This window comes from Brassica napus, chromosome C5 (genome assembly GCF_020379485.1).
Source record: "Brassica napus cultivar Da-Ae chromosome C5, Da-Ae, whole genome shotgun sequence".
NCBI lineage: Eukaryota > Viridiplantae > Streptophyta > Magnoliopsida > Brassicales > Brassicaceae > Brassica > Brassica napus.
In genome coordinates, this window is record NC_063448.1 from 40050072 (window position 1) to 40072083 (window position 22012).

Consider the following 22012-nt stretch of genomic DNA (forward strand, 5'->3'; position numbering starts at 1 on the left):
GTATGTTAATGAACCGAGAACAATGTATTTGGTGCCGTGTAATTTAAAAAAAAAATTATTAATTCATTGTTCTTTCTATGTACTTTTGTCAATTTGATTGTTTAGAATGCATACGTAATATAGACAAAAAAAACCTTGAATATGGCTAAATAGTGCAGGCTGTGTTCACGTAATATTTTCGTCAAACTTCTCGGATTCAAGCTAAGAAGGACTAACGATAACTTAAATTTTAATATAAGGTAATGTTCAAGAGAGAAGGACCAACGATGATTGTATATGGTAATGGCATTTGATGTAAATACTCTAGTAAAAAATGGATAGTTTAATATGTAGGCTGAGAGTGATTGTGGTGATGCCACCTCAGCATGGCACCCTTGTAAATAACTTACACATTGAAAGTTTCTTTTTTAAAATGTTCCTCCATTAATAAGAAACTAGAGATGGACCCGCGCGCCCGCGCGGGTGTTGGCTTTTGCAAGAATGATTTTGGTTTTCCATGTAAATATTATATACTTTAGATGTGTCACGATGTTAGAGAATTGTATCGCGGTATTAGTATTTTTTTTAATAACTTTTTTTTTGTTTTCCATTGTAAATGTACAATTTTTTGTTTACAAAAAGCTACATAGCACATATATAATATTAAAATGTTAATAGTTTTTTAAATAATAATATGCTATCAATTTTATTGAATATATGTAAACAAAGTCTTTATATTTCAAATTAAATTAATGTTTTTATAGAAAGAAAGAAGATTCATATTTTTTAACCATTCAATAATTTATTTCTTTAGATCATTTTTATAAACAAAATATTAATCAAAATTTCAATGAAAATGTAATTTAGATTATGATTTGGGCTGTGATGTTTTAAATATGGGTTGGGCCCAAAAAAAAAACGTTTTTATCAAAACAAACTCATTAGGTATATGTTAATTTTTTTTCCGGGAACAAACGAACAGTTTTCTTTGTCACCGACAAAAATTGATCAAAAAATATTTTTCGATCAAAACAAACATAAGATCCAGACGACATGTTCTTCTGATTCCAAATCAAACCTAAGAATATGAGTGCAGATCGTAAGAGAAAAACGGTAACCACCCCTAATCACTATTAAAGCTTTTCCTTTTGCGAATCTTAAGGTTTTGTTTTATTTCTATAAAGCTTCTGTTTTAGAGGTTCTTTAGGTTTTGATAAATTTCGCTCTAGAGATTGATTGTTGGCGATCTACATCATGTAGAACGGGAGACGCGTCAAGCTAAGAAACATTTCATATAAGAGTAGTTTATAAAAATTCATGTCTTAACACACGGGCTTCATAGGAGAATACGAACAGAGAAGATGGAAGAGGATTTAAGATTATCGGAGTGTACATGGTAAGTATCTTTTGTTAATTATTCAATTAATTAGAGAATTTGGTAACTGTATATTAATTTGGTGATGATGTTTCTTGTCAAATTTCATTTCAATGTTTGCAAATTGACCTCTTGGCGGGCCTTGAAGAATCTGCCATTGTTCATTCATGAGCAATATAAAGGTGTTTCTCAGTTTTGTTAATTATTTATTTGGTTTGTAAGTGTGTATATTTATTGGAATTGGCATAACAGCTTATGTATAATTCCGTCAAACATAGAAGAAGTTTATTGGACCTATAATGGAGTTGATAGATCGGGTAGTTCTATCAAAGGAGTCTGGTGAGGTTGCTTCTACAGAGAACCTTTTCTTTGGCAAGGCAGTGGAGAAGGAAGAAAGTGATTTTCGTGATCAGAGCCCAAGTAAGTTGAAAAGAAGTAAGGAGGGGCAGTTATTAATTTTTGTATTTACATATTTATCAAAGTTGCAGAGATTACTATATTGTGTACTTTTCTAGTGTGTTGAGCGATTGTTTTTTTTTTATAATGAACAGATGTTGGTGAAAGAACGATCAGAAGCTATGAAGAAAGAAGTTTCTCTCCCACGTTCAGCAAGTGAATCCAGACAACAACTCACGGTTAGTAACTATGATCTTAACTTAGATGAAAGCAATGTAGTAGCATGTAGATTTAGAAATAAGATTGAACCATTGCCTTAGATAGTATTATATGGCTTTAGGATTGATTGAATAACGATGCATATCTGGGTTCTTGTGAATGAATGTGTTATAAATAACAAAGACGTTCATAAATATCTAAATTAAAGAAAAACACTAAGTATAACAGTTAAAGAAAAACTCTAATTTGTCAAACTAAAACAACCATCTTCAGAAACACACTAAACAAATTTGCTTAGAGAAAACAATCATGCTTGTCTGAATCATGAAAGGAACATAAACAATATAAATATAAAAATCTCTTTCTGGTTGCGCACAAGTAAGAGATACCCTTACATCCCAACGATTCTCAATGCATCATCTGAACCTGCATGCCTCAAAAACAGTTGCGAGGGTTAAATTTTTAAAATATCTACAACAGCAGAAAAACTTAAAGATAATCAGAATGCGAGAATACCTTATCACTCAGACTCTTCAAGGTTATTAAAAACCTCTTTGAAAACAACATTAGTAGTTTTCTGTTTAGCTTTACCATCTTTGTCGACAATCAAAATTTTCAGTCCTTTCTTTGATGTGACCCTTGAAACAGCCACGTATAGCTGTCCATGTGAAAACACAGGTCTTCGTAGAAATAAACCAACTTCAGATAGTGATTGCCCTTGACTTTTGTTAATAGTTATTGCGAAAGCCACAGCCAAAGGCAATTGCCTTCTACGCATTTTAAAAGGCAATCTTGTGTCTGATGGAGTGATCAACAATCTAGGAATATATACTGTATTTCCGACCTTCTCTCCAGTAATGATCTTAGCTTTAACCATAAAATCCATAAGTTGAGTGATCTGTAGTCTTGTTCCATTCATTAACCCAGCTGCAGGATTTATGTTTCTTAAAACCATAACAGGACATCCGACCTTGAGCCTAAGACTATGGTTTGGCAAACCAGAAACCTTTATTTTGTTGAGAAAATCAGGACCCAGAGCTTCATCATTGAATGAAATTTTGTCAATTGGATCAATACTATCTGCGCTGGTATATATCTTTTCTTCTCCTGCAAAATTACGAAACACTTGATTAGTACACAAATATGAATATAAGTCAGCTAATAAATCGATAGCAATATTTATAAAATTACCATCAAGCTTATCCAACATGTAATCATTGACCATATTAACATCTTCATTGGTAGGACATAGAATAGCTCTTTCTTGGAAGAATCTTGGATCTTTGTTTTCTTGAAAGGATAAATAATCACCATACACGGCTTTGTTGATAGCGTCTATAGGATCTTCAGAGTTGGTAATCAAAAACTCTTGAGGGATTTCAATCTCAGCTTCGCCATCATTAGGCTCTGCGAGTTTGCCTTCACCCACTTTTAATATCCAATCTGAGAAGTCCTTAAGATCATTTGCCTCTTCAGTTGTCAAACAACCAGATAACAACCGCATGTTCTTTGTGAGTTTTAGAACTTTACAGTGCTCCCATAGATAAGAAGAATTCAATGTTGCCAAAACAATGTCTGCCCTACCACCTCCATTTATTACTGGTAGAACCTGTCTAAAATCACCTCCAAAAACAACAACTTTTCCACCAAAAGGTTTGTTTCTGTGTTTCCCAACAATATCAGTCAGACTTCTATCCAATGCTTCAAAACAATGCTTGTTCATCATAGGTGCTTCATCCCATATAATGAGCGATGCTTCTTTTACTAAATTAGCTTGATCTGTTCCATGAGCAAGCGCACATGATGAAAACTCATCAGGATTTAGAGGTATCCCAAATCTAGAATGAGCTGTCCTACCACCAGGTAACAACAACGAAGCAATTCCACTCGATGCAACATTAAGAACAATATCGCCTTTAGATCTAATAGCTGCTGATAGTAATTTCCAAAGGAAAGTTTTACCAGTCCCACCAAATCCATAAACAAAAAAAGTCCCTCCTGTTCCTTTAGTCACAGCATCAAGAATCTCATCAAATATTCTCCTTTGTTCATCTGTCATCTTTGGAACATCTCTCTCAAGGGTTTCCAACAACACTTCGCGCGAATAGCTACGCTCATCCAGTATAAGAACATTTGAATCGTTAATACTTGATTTTGGAACCTTTGGCATATTAGTAAATCTCTCAAGTGAATCCCCGTTGTGTCTCAAAAGCTTTTCAATCTCTTGTAAAGCATAGTTTTGCTTCTCCTCATCACTCAACACAAGTCCTAGAAAAAGAAACAGAAACTGTTAAACACCTCTGCCACCTTAAGACATAAATAATCTCTCCATATATATATTTACAGAAATTTTATATAATTTTTTACAGTAAAGAATAACCTGGTCTTTTGAAATATATTCTCCGGTTATATTCAATATCCTCCGACAGACACTCCCACGTGTGTTCCCAAACATTCTCTGGTGATGCTAAACTATCATTATTAAGCATCATAGCAAAACACTGTCGTAAATCACTTGCAGAGCTATCATAACTTCTCCTCAACAAATCATCAATATACTCGTGATCATCGTCTAATAAGCCACGTGCACAACATGCTTCTTTGTAACTCTTGTAAAGAACACCTTCAAATGTCTTTATATCCTCATAACTGGTAGGACCTCTTACAATGTTCAACAACACGCGGAGATAATATGAATCTTCTTGTTTACGTGGAGCATAGTTAATCCTGCCAAGACTAAATCCTCTTTTCCTTCTTTTGAATTTCTTCAACTTCTTATCGTAAGTAAAGAAGTTCGGTATTTGCGCATATGTGAGGGTTTTCGCAAGTGAATCGATCTTACACAACTCAAACCATGCTAAGAACATTGTATTCTCAATGAGCTTACGACTAACCACGGCTTCCATCTTATCTTTACCTCTGAATATAACATGTTGTTTTCCAGGAAGATGAAAACTAAGCTTCTCGACTGCAGTAGATCGATAATGAATTGGAAAACCGAAAGTTCTCCAGGCACCTTCACAGGCAGAAACATATCTACAACAAACAAAAAAATTGTTAACACACGCTATATATTTGTTCACATCTATATATATATTGACTCGGGTATTTCTTTAATGAAATGGAATCATGTTTACTACCTGCAGTCAAAGAAATCTTTGAATTCGTCTTTTTTTTTCTCTACACTTCCATCAAGACTTCCCAATTGGTTTGTAACAACATGGTCAGGAGGTTCCACAGCCACAGTGACACGATCTTGACCTTTATTAATATACTTAAATAAGTATTTAATTGAGCCGGCTTGGTTGCACCATTCAACATTTATGTGAGCTCGGTAACGAAGAGAGAGTTCCTTATTGTAAGGAATAACCCATTGATTATCACATTTCACACCACTCTTCTCGACATAATTTTCCACTTGTTCACGCCTTCTATATACAGGAAACCCATCTTTATTAACGGTAGTCCTTTCAGCATATGGTTTTGGATATCCCTTAGAACACAATCCATTCTCAATGTATGGAGAATTCATATTCGCAGCTCCACATGGTCCATGCATCATCATGTCTTTAACAACTTCATAAAGATTAGGCTCTGTTGATTTATCAGGGATTTCCGCAGAAATAATCTTGTCTATGTCATCTGTGGTGGGAAGCTTGTAGTCAGAATGCATGAACAGAAGAATGTGTGCATGACGTAGACCACGTTTCTGAAACTCTATTGTGTACATAGCTGTAAAAAAAATTATTAGTAAGTATGAAAAGTTAAATAGATTAGATATATAAACATTAACTCACATGAGACTGTCTTCCCAAGAATGTGCTTTTTAGTTAAATCATCCATCAACGATTCAAGTTTCATTTTGAAAATCCGACAAATAACTTCTGGTCTGTCTTCTGGCTTCAAGTTTCTTGTCTTAAGGAATCTGGTGAGCTCTGGCCATTTAGGATTGCACGTAAAGGTGATGAAAAGGTTAGGAAATCCGAAATGCTTACAAATGGTCATAGCATCCAAATAATTGTTCTTCATGTATCTAGGACCACCAGTGAAAGAAGCTGGCAACACAAATTCTGTCCCTTGTTCATTCATATTAGTCCTCCCAGCATTTTCAGACTCTTTAATAGAGTCAAAACTGTCAGATCGCAAAGACGACTGATTCAACTTAAGATAGCGTAGACGATTAGACTCTATAGTGGTGTAGGCATCAACCAAAAACTGTTGAAATAGACGTCGAGCATGAAGGAGATGTCCCGACTCATTCTTGCGTTCGTGAAGACGATATGCAAAGAATTGCCTCATACTAATTGTAGCTTTCTTCTGTTTCTTGGTAGCTTCAGTAACACCTTTCTTAATCCCAAGCCTGAAACCATCTTCTCCATATGTGAACAGTAGAGGATACTGGAGTGCTAGATAGGATGCATGAATTTCATTAATTCTCATAAGCTTTCCTGAATGTTGTTGAAGCACTATATCTCTTTTATCCATATCAAGATTAAAATCGCCAGGAATTAATGCAGCCACTTCAGATGCCATAGGTGCGTTATAGGTTCTTCCATCAGTGAGCCTATCACTAATAATCCTCATGTGAAATGCATCTTCAGGATTTGTATCAAATCGTTCTCTGGCAGACCTAAACTGCTTAACATAGGGATTCACTTCATTCAACATCTTCATCAAAACCTCAATGATTTCTTCCTTCAAAGTATCAGCTTTTTTTACTTTTACACTCATGCTACTCTTGCTGTAAAATACAACAAAAAAAAACCCAAATGTTAGAATGCTGAACAAATCAAAGGTGGCATATCATAATATAACAAACTGTTCAAAGCATCAATGGTTACCTCAAACAATTGGCTCTGTTTTTCACTTCATTTTCAGTGTCAGCTATGTATAGCTGTCCAAATTTGGCTGTCTTACCATCTGGTGGTCTCAAACTCCCAAGTAGATGGTAATTTTCTCCGTGCAACTGAAACATATCTGGACCAACACCTTTCTTCACAGATCTTTCAACTTTTCCTCCAAGCGAAGTAAATGAGAAAACCATATTATAAGGTCTGAGATTTTTCTGAAAATGTTTGCTTAACTTGTCATCTCCCATCATTAATTTTTTCAGTACTTCTGGTGGTTCTTTTAGAAGGGGCAGCACAACTTGACCTTGCCCACAACATAAAGTAAAAGAAGGAGTATGTGTATTCCTGCGCCTGTTAATCCGTTCTCCATACCACATAATAGCACCACAATGGGAACATGTGTATGATGGATCACCCTCATCTATATAATCTGCATATGTTAAAAACGACAATATACTTTTAATATTATAGCAAATACAATCATAATGAAATTCACATGCAAATTGAATATATCATATACCTCTTGATTTACATATAGAACTCTTTCTAAGAGGTTTAGTTTTTCTTTTGACTTCCTGCCTAAATGGATATGTTATGTTTGCGTTAGATACATCTAGGCCGAGATCATCATTTTCAGAGTCTGTAGTTTCTTGTGAGCTAACATCAAACTCTAGGTCAGCATCAATTTCCTCAATTATTCCTGTACAATGAAAATAGGTACAAAAACGTTAGGACAAAGAGGTACAAATTCTGTAACATCAATACTATTAAAACACATATGAAAACAAATCACCTTCAATATCAACATCACAATCATTCATTTCTTCTGGATCATCTTCAATATGATCATCGTGTAGTTGGTCTATATTGGGAATGTCATATCCAACTGATATTTTGTTCTGTCGTTGCTTCCTCTTGTTTGGTACATGTGTGGTGTTTGTCTCTGTTGACCTCTGATCTTTAGCTACACAATTTTTAAAAAATTATAAAAAACACTACCAAAAACATTCTTTTGTTTAGAAACATGTACTTCATTTTTCAAACCATTTGTTTAGATTTAGATACATATACATTCTTACATGACAAAAAAGTAAAACAACTTCTCTGCTCTGTAGTTTTTGTAGACTGGTTTGAGTCCAGAGACACACCTGCAATCATCTATATTATTAAATAAGATCATGTAAAATTTTAGGTTTATTAAATAGACTTACCGAGCACACGTCTACGTTTATAACTTGGAGTTTTCGGTGTCCTTGTACACAGACCTTCTTGAGCATTATCAACTTCACTGAAATGTGTTTCACTGAAATTAGTAATGTCCCTGAGAACTGGTATTTTCTTCCTTCGCTGTAGACACTTGTGTAGTGTTTTATTTTCTGCTGAGCTTTTATCTTTAGCTACACATAGAACAAAACATTAGATATAACACTACCAAGAGGTTTACAATATTCACTCTCTTAGCCGATATTCTCCTGTGTACATATCTCTGCTTACATGATAAAGATGTCAAACAGCTTCTTTGCAAAGGCGTATTTTGATTCTGGTTTGACACCAAATCCACACCTGAAACGAAGAGAATGATAAGAAGATCAGGAATGAAACAATTTCAACTTGCTTATTTGACATATCATTATTTTGAAGATCAAAACCACGTTTTTAATAAATCATTACCGAGAACACATCTGCGTTTGCAAGTTGGGGTTTTTGGTGTGCTGATATTCTGGCCTTCTCGCACATAATTATACTTAGAAATAGGTCGTAGATCCAGATCATCAAAAATTCTTTTAAAAACAGAACAGATAGCAACAGATGGTTGGATATTCCTCTGGTCTATGGTCTGGTTTCTTGACAGCGATTGTTGTTTCAAACCTGTGTTATCATTCTCCTTGTAAGAGATTTCTTTCGAAATCTGTCTTTTTCTTTTCATAGTTCGGTTGCCTCAGCAGAAGAAAACCCTTACTATGTTTTATGGACTGCAGAAATGAGGATTTAGGATGATCTTAAATATTAAATTTCTAGCACAAAGATAGTTGTTATTTAAGTCCTTTTGTGTGTCACTTATGGTAACAGAATATATTTGATAGAATATTTATTAGACATCGATTTTTAATTATTTTTTAAGTCAGTAAAATTGAATCCTGTTTAGTTATATTTGACAAAGCTCTGTGTCATTCACGTTTTTTAGATAACGTTTTTTTTTAATGATTTTTATAGGATCACTTGGAATGGAAGTTGCAAGTCCGAGAAAAGGGATGTTGTTATATAGACAGCATTGTTTTACTAACGGCATAAACAGGTATTTTCGAATAAACTTTTGGTTGAGTTATCGTAGTGTACAATAAGTTATAGAGTGTTACATGCTAAGTTTCTGGTTAGGTAAGTATAGTAACGACAATTTGACATCATAAGTCATAAAAAAACAAAGTTTATTGAACCAAAATAGTTGTAATAAGATAAATAATAAAAACAAAATGAAATGCGGAAATAACTGGGAAATTCAAAACAAAAGCATGAAAAAACCAAAACAAACAACTGGCCATATGTAAGGTAGTCCTCACATAACTAATCTTCCTTAATCTTCTCCACCTTGATGCTCTGAGCACGAAGCTTCTTAGATGTAGAATTCATGTCACTAAGCTCAGCATCTCCTTCCTTACGCTTGGAGAAAGGTGTTGAAACATCTGATGAACTCTCTTTGTTATAATCAATCAAACGCACCTAATAATAATAAAAAATTATTAGGATACCAAGATGCATATACAAATAATAGTTAGGATGGGTAATAACAATCTCTAGACCTCGCCGGTTGAGAGTGTAGTTGAATTGGTCTCAATCAGAGATACTGGTTCTGAAAGTGATTCTATTCTATGAATGTGATCTCCAGACCAGACCTCAGAGACCTTAAAGGTATCAGAACCGTTTGCTACATTATCATTTGCAATGGAAATACCAAAACAAAAGGATTTTCAAACACAGTTTTTGATTGGAATAGGCAGAATATTTGGGTCTTCGATCTGTAAATCTCAAAATTACTATCAAAATTATACTTAAAGTAATAAAATAAATATCTCCAATAAACATTTGTTACCTCAGCATATGACCCATCCCAAAGTGTCTCAGCTTTTTCACCAATAATAGTTTTAGCTACAGTGTCAAGTAACATTAACTGGCATGACCCTGTGTCATCTTTCACAAACAGATGAAGCTTATACCTGCAGGTTTAGAAAATGTCAAACCATTATATTGAATGTTAGTAATTTTCAAGTAAGTCACGGCTGATAAACAATGAGAAAATAATATAATAATCTTGGGTGATTACTTGGGTGAGACATCAGTTGTGTTTGCACGACACACATCACAATAGAATACTGGCTTCTCAGATTCAACCATCTTACCACCGCCCTTCCTACCAACTCTGGTCGTACGTCGATTGTGCCTGTTACATCCAAAATAGAACCAACCCCAATCCGTGTCTATGGCTTCTATTGTACAGACGATTTTGCAGCTCTCAGCCTAAATGGTTACACAAAAGATGTTTAGATTTTGCAGCTCTCAGCCTAAATGGTTACACAAAAGATTTTTGTAAACATATAATAATAGGATAGACTAACACTATGGAAAATATTTAATTCTTTGTTAAGTTACCTCAACAGCAAGATATATCTCAGAAATACACTTAATGTCAACCTCATTCCAATCATCAACTACTTGCTTGATAACCTTATTTTCATCACTGCTACCCAAAAGAGCTAAGGGAAGATCAGTTTGCGACATCCTGAAATTCAACATAGTTTCTTTTAGTATAAATATTATACGCATAAACAATTTAAATCAACTTACTTCTGTCTAAAGTCAATAGCTTCCTCCATGATTGGGTTAAGCATCAAAACTGAAGAATCAAAAGCGTTGGTGATTTGCACTTCACCTATATATTTCTCAGAAGGTTGGAAACGATTAATAAATTGGTTAGATAAATAGAATGAGTGTAAACTCGATTTAAATAATTATGTGTATACCTCTAAAATTACTGATTTTGGCAAAGCGGATCAAGCATACAATAGGTTCATCTTTTGATTCTTCCACATGCGATTCAATTTGCTCAGCGTATGGTCCCCATAAGCAACATACCAGTTCATTCCCACTATATTTGGTAATCAGCAAAACACAGAAAATTTGTAGGAGACATCAGAATAGTGTCAAAACCATTAGCGCGGAAAGAAATACAAAATTAATACCTAGTATCACGCAAACGAAAGTTTACTCTCTTCCTGTTTTCACCAGTTTTCAATTGACAGATAGCTACTTCTCCAAGATCTACCACTTGGCCCATAACATCTGTTTAAGCAACATAATAAATTCAAATAACTATAAAGTGCTACACACAAAATAGAAAGTAAAGTGAGGATCGTTTTTGGTGCATACCAATCAGAAAAAATGTATTGAGCTTTCATGTTACAATTTCCTCGTAACTTGCTAGAGAGAGGAACTGATTTTCATCACGATAATCAGTAGGTTTTATCTTGGTATCTCCAATGATGGTGAGTTTGTATTGAAATTTCGATGGTCTATATTGACCTCCAGCAGCTGAAATCTTACAGTTTTCAAGCTCTCTCCATTCTCCCAGCTGTATATCGCGTTGTACACGATACATCAGAGTTCTTTTGCATGAGGCATGAATTTTTTGACCCTGCAAAAACGTAGTATTAGATTCAATATAATTTGGGATGCCTTAATTAAATTAATTATAAACCTTATGATCTTACCGTTTCGTCAGCGAAGATGCACTCAAGAGATTCGCCCCCATAATCAGTCTTTGTTTTCCATGTATGAAGAAGCTTGAGTCGAATTCGCCATTCCTCTTTAAAAGGCTTGAGATCATTGATAAGAACCATTTTTCTTGAGGCAGACATGTTTGTTTTATGAGATGTGTGTGGATGTTAAAGCCGTCTTGGATTCGGTATATATAGATAAGTGAATAATTTAGGTCAAGAGGAGTTATGGACTGGTTAGATTTAGTGCGTATATTCTCTGATTTTATAATTGATCTGTTGTAAATATTATAGGATTCGTTGTAAATATTGTTAAATAGGTTGCCCGAAATTATGGTAACTAATTTAGTTTTAATCCGAACTAAATTATGAGACAATGTAATCTACAGCAAAAAGATATGCACCTTGGTATTCACGTTTACTTAGGTAACATCTTTTGTAAATCAAATATTTTGAGAAGATATAGAACTGATTTAGAAATATCGTTGGAACTTATCTTGCAAGGAGTTATTGCGTGGTTAGATTTTATGCGTATATTCTCTGCTTTAAATATGTTAACTAATTCCTATATTTTGTAAATATTATGAGAGTGGTTTTTTAATATTGTTATATATGTTGACGCAGATCATGGTAACTAATTACGAAGGCAGCGGACGGAAATTATGAGGCAAGGTAATCTCAAGCAAAAAGATATGTTACTTGGAGAAAAATATAACGTGGAAAGAAAGGTTAGAATTAAATAATGATCATTAAATTAGTCAATCAAATCTTTGGAGATATATAGGACTGATTTATAAAATATGGTTATATAATCTCGCGAAATTTATGGTAACCATCCGAAGATATGAGACATGATAAGGATAATTACAGACTCTGGTTATGAAATATCCAAAATTATATGATTACACATTAAATAAAGACGATCACATAAACAATATTGACTTACATTGGTGCTAAATAAGTGAAGGGTTTATATTATGAATTAAACAATCTCACTTGATTTAACAAATATTTTTAAATGAGCATCGGAATTGGAATATGGGTAGAAAGAATAGATCTGAAGTTTTAGGAGCTATTAACCATCGTAGTGAGAGTGTTTCACGTTAAGTTGCTTGTTAGGTAATTTTCTATTGGACTATTGATTATTGGCAAAACACATGCTTTTTCATTAAAAATGTGATTCAAAGTAAAGTAATGAAAAAACAAAGCGAAAATCATAAAGAAAATGGAAATTCAAAAACCAACATGAAACAAAACCAAAATAACAAACTAAGCATATGTAGGGTAACCCTCACATAACTAATCTTATTTTTTCTTCTCCATTTTGATATTCATAGCACATAACTTGTTGGATGTAGAATTTATGTCATTAAGATCACCATCTCTTTCCTTGCGCTTAGAGAAAGATGCTGAAACATCTTTAGATGAACTCTCATTGTGTTGATCAACCAAACAAACCTAAGAACGGATCAAACGTTTAGCTCCAAACAATCTCATTCATATATTGTGTACTTCTATAATATAACCATATTCATACCTCGCAGGTAGTTAGAGTGGAACTGGTGACAATGGAATTCGCTGTGATGGACATCTTGTATAGATGCCTAGTTGGTCTGTATATCCCGGTTGCTGGGTAAACCAAGAAATTCTCGAGGAACTTCCATTGATCAACCTGTAAGTTCTTAACACGGCCAAGGAAGGCACTCTTACAGGTACAATGTATCTCAGATCCCTACAATAACAATTAGAACTACATTGATTAGTCTTTGGCAACAAAAAATTCTAGAAAACAAATAGATTCAAACAAAAAAACATACCATCCTATCTTCAAGTATGAACTCGAAAGTGTCTTCTCCAGAATAGTTTGAATGTTGTGTCCACGAATGAAGAACTTTCACTTCAACCTTCCAAGTAGTTTTATATGGTTTGAGATTGTTCAACATAGTTATTTCACTGTTTGTAACCATAGCCATAGTAAGTTAAAAAGAAAAGGTCGCCGACTGCTAATAAGAAGCTAATAGAACTTTTATAATTGTTTTTTTGTGGTGAGGTGTGGAGAAATCTAGATTATATAGGTATGTGATTAATCTAGGTTATAAGGTTAGCTAAACCATATCGTTTAGAAGATAAATGGGCCACGAGAATTTGCAATTTTTATAAAGGCTTATGCTTGTTTAAAAATATACGAACAGTAATTAAACCTGTAGCCAAACAATATTCACTTAATATACTATCCTTATTTCCAAATATTCTTATTGTGTACTTCAACTTTAATAATATAGATGGATGTTTTGGCATATAAAAAATCTAACCGGTAGACTTTATGTATTTTTGATTGACCCGAGAAAGTAGTGTCCAGACTACACATTTTTGTAGGTTTCAAAGAAAATTCAACAGACTTATGTAAAGTTTACATGTTCTTAGTAGATTTGAAAAGCTTAATTAGTAGATGATATGATGTATGCGGACACGAAATGTGAAGTTTTCATATTATAACATACTAGAAAATACGAATTTGTAATTTTCAAATGCCAAAATATAAGTTTCTTACACCAAAAAATAATAATATAAGTTTGTTATATGATTTCAAAACGAAAAATTTGACAGATTATATTGGTTTATTCTTCGTCATAGATGATTTATATTTTAGAAACTCTACTAACATGACATCCAATAATATTGTTGGAATTAAGCACGAGGTATGTGATGGACAAATGAATAGAGAAAATATTTTTGAAAAGAAAAATTAAGGAAATGTTATTAATGATAAATTAATTTTGGTTTTGTTATGTAATAAGTAAATTTATAAATTTTAATTGAAATTATTTTAATAAGGGTATCTTAGGTATTATTGATATAATTGAGTTACAAATAGGTTGCTTAGCAATTAAAAATTAAATAGAGTTAGTTTAGCTATTTTAAATATTTTATAGGTTATTCTAGAGAATTTTCTCATTAAAAAAGCGAGATTACTTTTACTTTCAAAAATCAGCTTTTAGTTAACAAAACGCTTGAAAAGAAGTTACAAAATGAAAACAATTCAAATTTAAAAAAGCCATTTTTTCAGGTGAAAACAAAAGGCTGATCAAACTAGGTATTACCAAGTGTTGCCTCTATCTTGCTTTTAGTTATAAAGGACTAAACAAATTCTACTTCTCCTAGTCTTCCTTCGTCGATGGAATTAAATAGTATAGACAAATACTAGCTCCAAACAAATGCATAATTCTGGATTATGTGAAGCAATATACAATAGTATGTCACATTTCCGGGAATAACTAAACTACTTTGTTTAGTCTGAAAAACCCTGTTTACATCATTTGTCTAAGCCATACTCGCTCTAGGCACATGGAGTTCTCTAAAGTAACGAAATAATTGTAAGGCCCTAATCTAGAAAAACGTTTCATCTATTCGGTTATCATCCCATTAAAAATATTAGAAAAGGTTCTGCAACTACTCCATCAAATTATTTGGTTATACTCATCAATGTTTGCGTTACCAAACCAACAGACAAGTACCAAAGAGAATACAAAGCTAAAATGGTACCTTTTTGTCAAAGTGCTAAATTGGTACTTATTCGATCTTTTGTGGGTTTGAAATAACAGAGTTGTCATCATCATGCACATGTATATTGCTCAGTTAAATTTAATATTATATAAATATAAAAAGATTTATAGTATTTACTGATTTTATTAAATATATCTCATTTATTTTGTGCATCTGTAATAATTTACTGAATTTACTTTTATAATTTTACAAAATTCATTTAATCATTTTTAGTGAAAAACGTCTAAATGAAATTAGTCTGTTTATGTTATAAACCATTTAGTGATCGACCCATTTATCAGCCCGTGTAGCAAGACGGGCCAAGCCCATCTGCAGGATCATACTGGCGTCTATCTACTCTTGTGTTTATTTACATTATAGTTGGTGTTTATCTTACGTATTGCTAGTCATTATCTAGTTAAGGATAAGTACGATCTCATGTCGATCCAGTACTTAGACCGTCATTACCATATGTATATAAAGACCAGTTGGTCGACCTAATAATATACACAAGTTCCCTTCTTCATTCACAACACGTTATCAGCACGACGTTGCTCTCATAAACCCTAACCCTAAAAAAACCAGAAATAAATCCGAGCAGTAAAAACCCTAATTCCCGACGAACTTCAAACAGCTCTATCCCTCAACTCCGGTGGATCCAGACGACGAGCCAGATACCAAATTAAAGCTCTTGACGAGACGAAGCCAACGCCGCTAACCCCGCATCAATCGGAGTTCGGACGCGCCCTCACGCTCAGCTACAATACAAGCGGAAAATTTGTTCCAGAAACCAAAATCTCTCTCAACCATATACCAGTCTCCTATTCCAACAAGTAGCAACAAAAACAATAATTCCGAGCAATCCATCAGCTAACCAGGAAGATCTCTAACTGATAGACCGATCAACCCATCAAAAGTTTTCAGGTATCATCGAAAACTCATCTAAAACCCATAAAGTATTAAATACCCCCACCCGCAGCCATGTAGCTATATTTAGCAACATGTCTCTGCAAATAAAATAAAATCAGAAACCATAAACTCTTTAAAATCTCGAACCTGAACTTGTTTTGAACCTGTTCTTAATCTGAAACTGATTTTAAAATTGTTTAAAACTTTTCCTGATGATAGTTTCACATTAGAACTGTTTAGGATTGAAAGTTAAACAATTTTTTTTAAAATCTGACTGCTATATGTTGAAAGAAACCGACTGTTACTTGCTTAAACTTATCATTATTGTCCTGTTTAATGTTCTTATCTGATCTGAATCAACTAGAATTGTTAAGGACTGCATGTTACATAATTTTTTTTTTTTGAAAATCTGATCATGGTTTCATAAATTAATCCGAGGTTTTACCTCCTGTTCTTGTCTGAGAAATTTGTTTTCCTGATGATTGATAACGACTAGAACTTGATTAGGATTGAAAAAAATATTTTTTAATATTTAAAATCGAAATATCAGAGATATATCTGAGAAAATATATTTATTTTTAAATCGAAAAGTATATAATAAATTGCTTGAATAAATCAAATCTTCCTGATTTATTTTTTTAAGTCACAATAATTTCTTATTTGACTATTTTTTCAAAAAAAATAATAATAAATATATGGTATATTTTTCGAAAACCCTAACCTGATTTCATGATTGAATTAATTTATTTGTTATTCATTTATGTTATTGAAATAATAAAAATGATTTTGTTTTTATATATTATCTTGTTTGGTCTTGGTTGATGATTCTTGATTAAATAACAAATAAAACCTTAATAAAAGGATAATCAGTCCACTGATAGTTGATTTCATGCATGGTTTAACTTTACCTTGATTGTATAGGTTTAACTTTACCTTCCTACAATCACATAAAATCAATTGTTGGGTGTAGACTAATGACTCAGTTCACTGATAGATTGATTTCTCGCATAGATTTAACTTCATCTTGATTGTATAGGTTCAACTTTACCTTCCTACAATCACTTGAAATCAATTAATTGGTACTGACAATGGAAAAAGACACGACATTATTCAGACCCATTGAGTTATAAAGATTTAACCAGTGAGGAAAGAAAATACGATTCCTTTCAGATTTTTGAAAAATCGCCTAAAAGCATTATGAATGTCTATACCCATATTTTCTACTTATTTATTCTATGCTAAGGATCAGTATGAAAGAGGCATAAAGCCATGGTAACCAGTATGGTTCACCACTAAATAAACACTTATGGCATGACCAGATTAGCCATCTTGATCCAAAACATGATGAAAAATTAATTAAGGCAGAAAAGTGATCCCATAAAATCTCACAATGTGTTATAAGTACACAAAAGGGAAAATCACTAAAATAATTAAGGCTCCACTGTCCTAAGCACTACGAAATTATGAGTATGTTCATGAGGGGGAGAGAGGACTAAAACCCACAGTCCATGATCATATCATAAATTCGGATTCCATGGTTTACAACCATAATATACACGGCTGGAAAGCATTAAAACTCTCACTAATGGTACATCACCCACGTTTAGCCTAAAGCTTAAGGACATTATGTATATAAATATTGATTTACATCAGGCCATACATGTAAGCATAGACATTCCCACCTCTGAATGATTAAGGGTCATAAACCAGACATATACACAAACCATCTTAAGAAAATACGAATATTCCACCACATATATGTGTGCCATTTAAGATGGAACCTCAGATGAGGATTGGGAATATATTAGATAAATAAGACTTCCTCTACGAAACTATAATGTATCTTGTGCCAAACATGGATGATTTAATCAAGTGGCCAAGAACACAGATTACAAAAGATAGTAATCTGATTATCCAACTTTGAAAGGAGAAAGTTATCAGGCTGATAAAGAGTAAAGAGTAAAAGAGAAATAAATTGGTATCAACCATAGTTGTCTTGGCAAGATCCTCAGACCAAAGATTATGATCTAGACGTTCTAAAAGAATATGATCAAAAGATATAAAAGCTAGCAGAAATATATGCCAGACACACTGACCCGAAAAGAAAAAATGACTATGTCATACCAGCTTAAGCACCACGAATTTGATGTCTAAGAGACACAATCAAGTTGCTACAATGTCTATTAGAGATAGACAAATAAGTTCCAAATAATAAGGAACCTCGGAAAGTAATGAAAGGTGCTCAGAATCGTACAAATCCGAGTTCATAAGAGAAACCAGTTCAGACAGAGAAATAAGGTTGCGCAACCACACATCTAAGGTACCAGACCATGTAGTTTGGGACGCCAAACTGCAAGGTATAAAGGTCTTAGATAATAAGATCTTAAAATCAAATTAGATCATGTCTGGAACAGTATGAAACTAAAGATAAAGAGTGTTAACACCAAAGATGTATTTACATACATAAGAGCTCATAAAAGATTGTAGTACTTGAGATTTGAAGGATATAACCTGAGGATCATGAACCCACGTAGAGTACTCATAAAACCTATATATGGACGTGGGGTGTTCAAAGAATTCAAAGTATTTATAAGACAGATGGGCGTAGTAACCATGTACATACAGAAAAGCCATCTAAGAAAGAAACCAGTGAATGGATCTTGTGAGATAAGAAATTCCGTGAGATTAAAGGACATGACCACATGGTATAGTGTGTCCATGTTCCTTCTAAATAACGTTCAAGTATAGCTTGATTACACAAGGATACTCACAAGGACCAAGGAACAATTTATAAAGAGATATGCTCCTATATGGTGGATGCTACTACAGAAAATCAAGTTTGATTTTGTCTGGATATTTACTAAAGAAATAATGGTGTAGTAAGCAGCAAATGGATCACTGGATAAAGGTATCAACGTACCATAGAAATATGAGAAAGAAATTCTCATAGAACAAGCTTTGTTCCTAGGTTGTTTATGGAATGTAATATACATCAGCTGTAAGTAATATGAAAGACTAAGTATTTACTTAGTGCAGTCAGTCCATACAGAAAATATTATAATTCCTTGTGATCATAATAAAGACCAACTGAGAGAAAAATGTTTAATGGTTCAAAGGTTCAATGATACAAGTTATCGATTGATTAAACAGGCTATGTTTTACATATGGAAAGTCTGTAGAAAAATCATAGCCGTGTGTGTGTGTGTATGATTAAGTCAGCACGCCTAAGTGAGAACCATAAACCAGGATAGTGACCAGAAGGATGTCTGGTCGTGGCTTAATGATTATAAGCATTGCTAAAGCAAGAAAAGATCGATAACCATGTACAAAGGACATGAGTGTATGACTGCGAATTCATTGTATGATGAGTTTCATTGCAGCAAATAATTATTGATGGTATGACCTTAGACACTCATGATTATGAACGAATATAGACAAGTTCTATAGCTCAACATGGATCGACAAAAGAAAATAAAGAATGATTGGTTACAATGGATAAAGCCATTGGCACATACGAAGAGATATAAGTCTGAATGAACGAAAGATATGAAGTAAAGTTGTTCGTATGTGTTCTGGGTCTATGACTCAATATATATTGAATGTCCACGTTTTGGGAAAGCCATATAACCAAAGAGAATCCGTGGGACATGAAAAAGGACCTGCAAGTAAAGTTTTATTGCAGATTATAAAGTCCATCCGAGCACCGTTTGAAGCACCATCAGTTCAACCAAGACATGGAGTGATCAGCAGCAAAGATGTACATCCTGACCACATCTTAATGGAGTTCCAAAAGACATACCAACGTCCAAGACTTACAAGTTCATTCAAGGAGAATCCAGCTGATCATCTTCACCAAGTCATAGGCAACTTCAACGTTCAAGAAGACTCAGATACCAGATGGGAATGCGTCTACTACAGTGATGCATTCATCAGGGGGAGTTCATGTGATGTACTCTTTTTCCTGTCTTGTTTTCCCTTTTATCACATTGGGTTTTGGGTTTGTCAAGAGAGGTTTTAATGAGGCAACATCCAAAGCATGAATGAACCTTGACCGGATGTGTCGATCAAGGGGGAGTGTTATAAACCATTTAGTGATCGACCCATTTATCAGCCCGTGTAGCAAGACGGGCCAAGCCCATCCGCAGGATCATACTGGCGCCTATCTACTCTTGTGTTTATCTACATTATAGTTGGTGTTTATCTTACGTATTGCTAGTCATTATCTAGTTAAGGATAAGTACGATCTCATGTCAATCCAGTACTTAGACCGTCATTACTATATGTATATAAAGACCAGTTGGTCGAACTAATAATATACACAAGTTCCCCTCTTCATTCACAACAGTTTAGTCTTAATTTGTTTTATTATAGGCTCCTTATCGTCCGGTACATTTTTCACATGAAGTGCCTCGAAAGTGCCATGAAATTATTGTGGAGGTTGACCTACTCAATGTAGAAGATACTCGAAAAAATATTCTTCTAGACATTTTGTCACTTTTCAATTACGTCCAGGGACAAAATATACTTGACACACACTTTTCTGTTGTTCAATGATTTTATCACCCCTAAACTAACAAACATGATCTAGTTAAAACGAACCAACCAATACACGTGTTGTTTATTCAAAAGTAAAGTGAAAACCCTTGTCTTTTTCACTGCGACTCTGCTAACCCAGATTTCGGAAAAAAAGAGAGAAATCGTTCGTCATTCTCGTTTCTCTACTACGCAAAGTCAGTTTTTTGAGACCCTTGTTCTTGTTCTTAATTTCAATTTGGAAATCCTCATCTCCTTTTGTTAAAATTTTCTGGCTGGTGGTTTATGATATAATTGATGGCAGTGAGGGAGTGGATGGCAGCCATGGTAGTTATGGCAAGCAGAAGCTATGGGGGAGAGCTTCAAGTAGAAGAAGAGATCTTACGACGTAGAGTATTGGAAGCAGTTGAAGTGAATTTGTCTGGCTGGTGATTTGTGAGGTGATTGACGATGGTGGTGCAGATTCTGTGGAACTACGGAGGAGGTGGTCAAAGATAGAAGGGATAGAGGACGATGAGGATTTAAGTATGGATTGGAAAAAGTTGGTGGCGGAAGAGAGGTGGTAGAAGGAGAGGGTGTTTGTAGCTTCCATGGCTACTAATAGAAGCAGATTCAAGCTCATAGTGAACCCTGCCATTTTTGTAGTTCACTCAACCTTCTCTTTGCACGGATCCAAAGTTTTTAAATTTCTCAACATAGTTTTTTTTGTTTTTTAGAGATTTGACTGCATTTTTGTGTGGATGTGGATATATTTTTTTGTGACAGACATTGTGTCAACAGAGTTCTTGAATCGTTTTTCCTGAGTTAACTCGAAAGTCATGGTCTCTCTGATGGAAGAAGACAAGAGATTTGACTGTGGATACAAACTGTGGATACAATTGTTATGGACACAAATTTCTTTTGTCTATTTATCTCTTCTCGTAACAGTTTTTTTTAATTGTGAATTGATTCACGAGAAATCTAAAAATGAAAATTCATACAAGATGTGTACAAGAAATGCATACATTAAAAACTTGTCCGTCCACAATTTGCTTTTTTTTTTTTTTACTCAACATCAACTTTTCATTAGCCAAATATTTTGGATACAAACAATTGTGACCACAATGCCTCAACAGAAGCTTTAACCACAATGTGATCTATGGAAGTAGATATAGCATCATCTAGGATCACTTATTTGGATCCTACATTACCTTATCTAACTACCGACCACTTTGACCTCCATGGAAGCAAATTCACTTTACCAAATTGGCGAAAAATGAACTGTCCCTTAAACCACTAATCACAAGGGCATTGACCAAATCGGAAAAAAAACTAAGACCTAACAGAGAAAATCCAATCTAAGACCTTGCTGGAGATCACCACTTGATTGACATTCATAACTTGGATCATACCAACTCATCGCCAAAGCGCATGCTTCCCCTTCAGGTCATACATGTAAG

At 34.0% G+C, this 22012-nt stretch overlaps 2 protein-coding genes and 1 long non-coding RNA gene across 3 annotated transcripts; 1 reads left to right on the top strand and 2 right to left on the bottom strand.

Annotated features, from left to right (window-relative positions):
* Nucleotides 1-748: 748 nt before the first annotated feature.
* LOC125587846 lies at nt 749-13536 on the top strand. The gene is made up of 6 exons (XR_007324240.1): nt 749-1092; nt 1240-1774; nt 1906-1989; nt 9034-9115; nt 12213-12316; nt 13133-13536. It is a non-coding gene; the product is annotated as an uncharacterized LOC125587846 (long non-coding RNA).
* LOC111211172 lies at nt 1767-8943 on the bottom strand. The gene is made up of 5 exons (XM_048759112.1): nt 6811-8943; nt 5767-6710; nt 5110-5701; nt 4350-5047; nt 1767-4237 (listed from the first exon to the last, which is right to left on the bottom strand). Exons 1-5 carry the CDS (start codon nt 7194-7196, stop codon nt 2490-2492), a joined length of 4368 nt encoding a protein of 1455 aa, XP_048615069.1. The 5' UTR covers nt 7197-8943; the 3' UTR covers nt 1767-2489.
* LOC111211174 lies at nt 12333-13561 on the bottom strand. The gene is made up of 3 exons (XM_022712111.2): nt 13406-13561; nt 13126-13320; nt 12333-13046 (listed from the first exon to the last, which is right to left on the bottom strand). Exons 1-3 carry the CDS (start codon nt 13559-13561, stop codon nt 12894-12896), a joined length of 504 nt encoding a protein of 167 aa, XP_022567832.1. The 3' UTR covers nt 12333-12893.
* Nucleotides 13562-22012: the final 8451 nt, after the last annotated feature.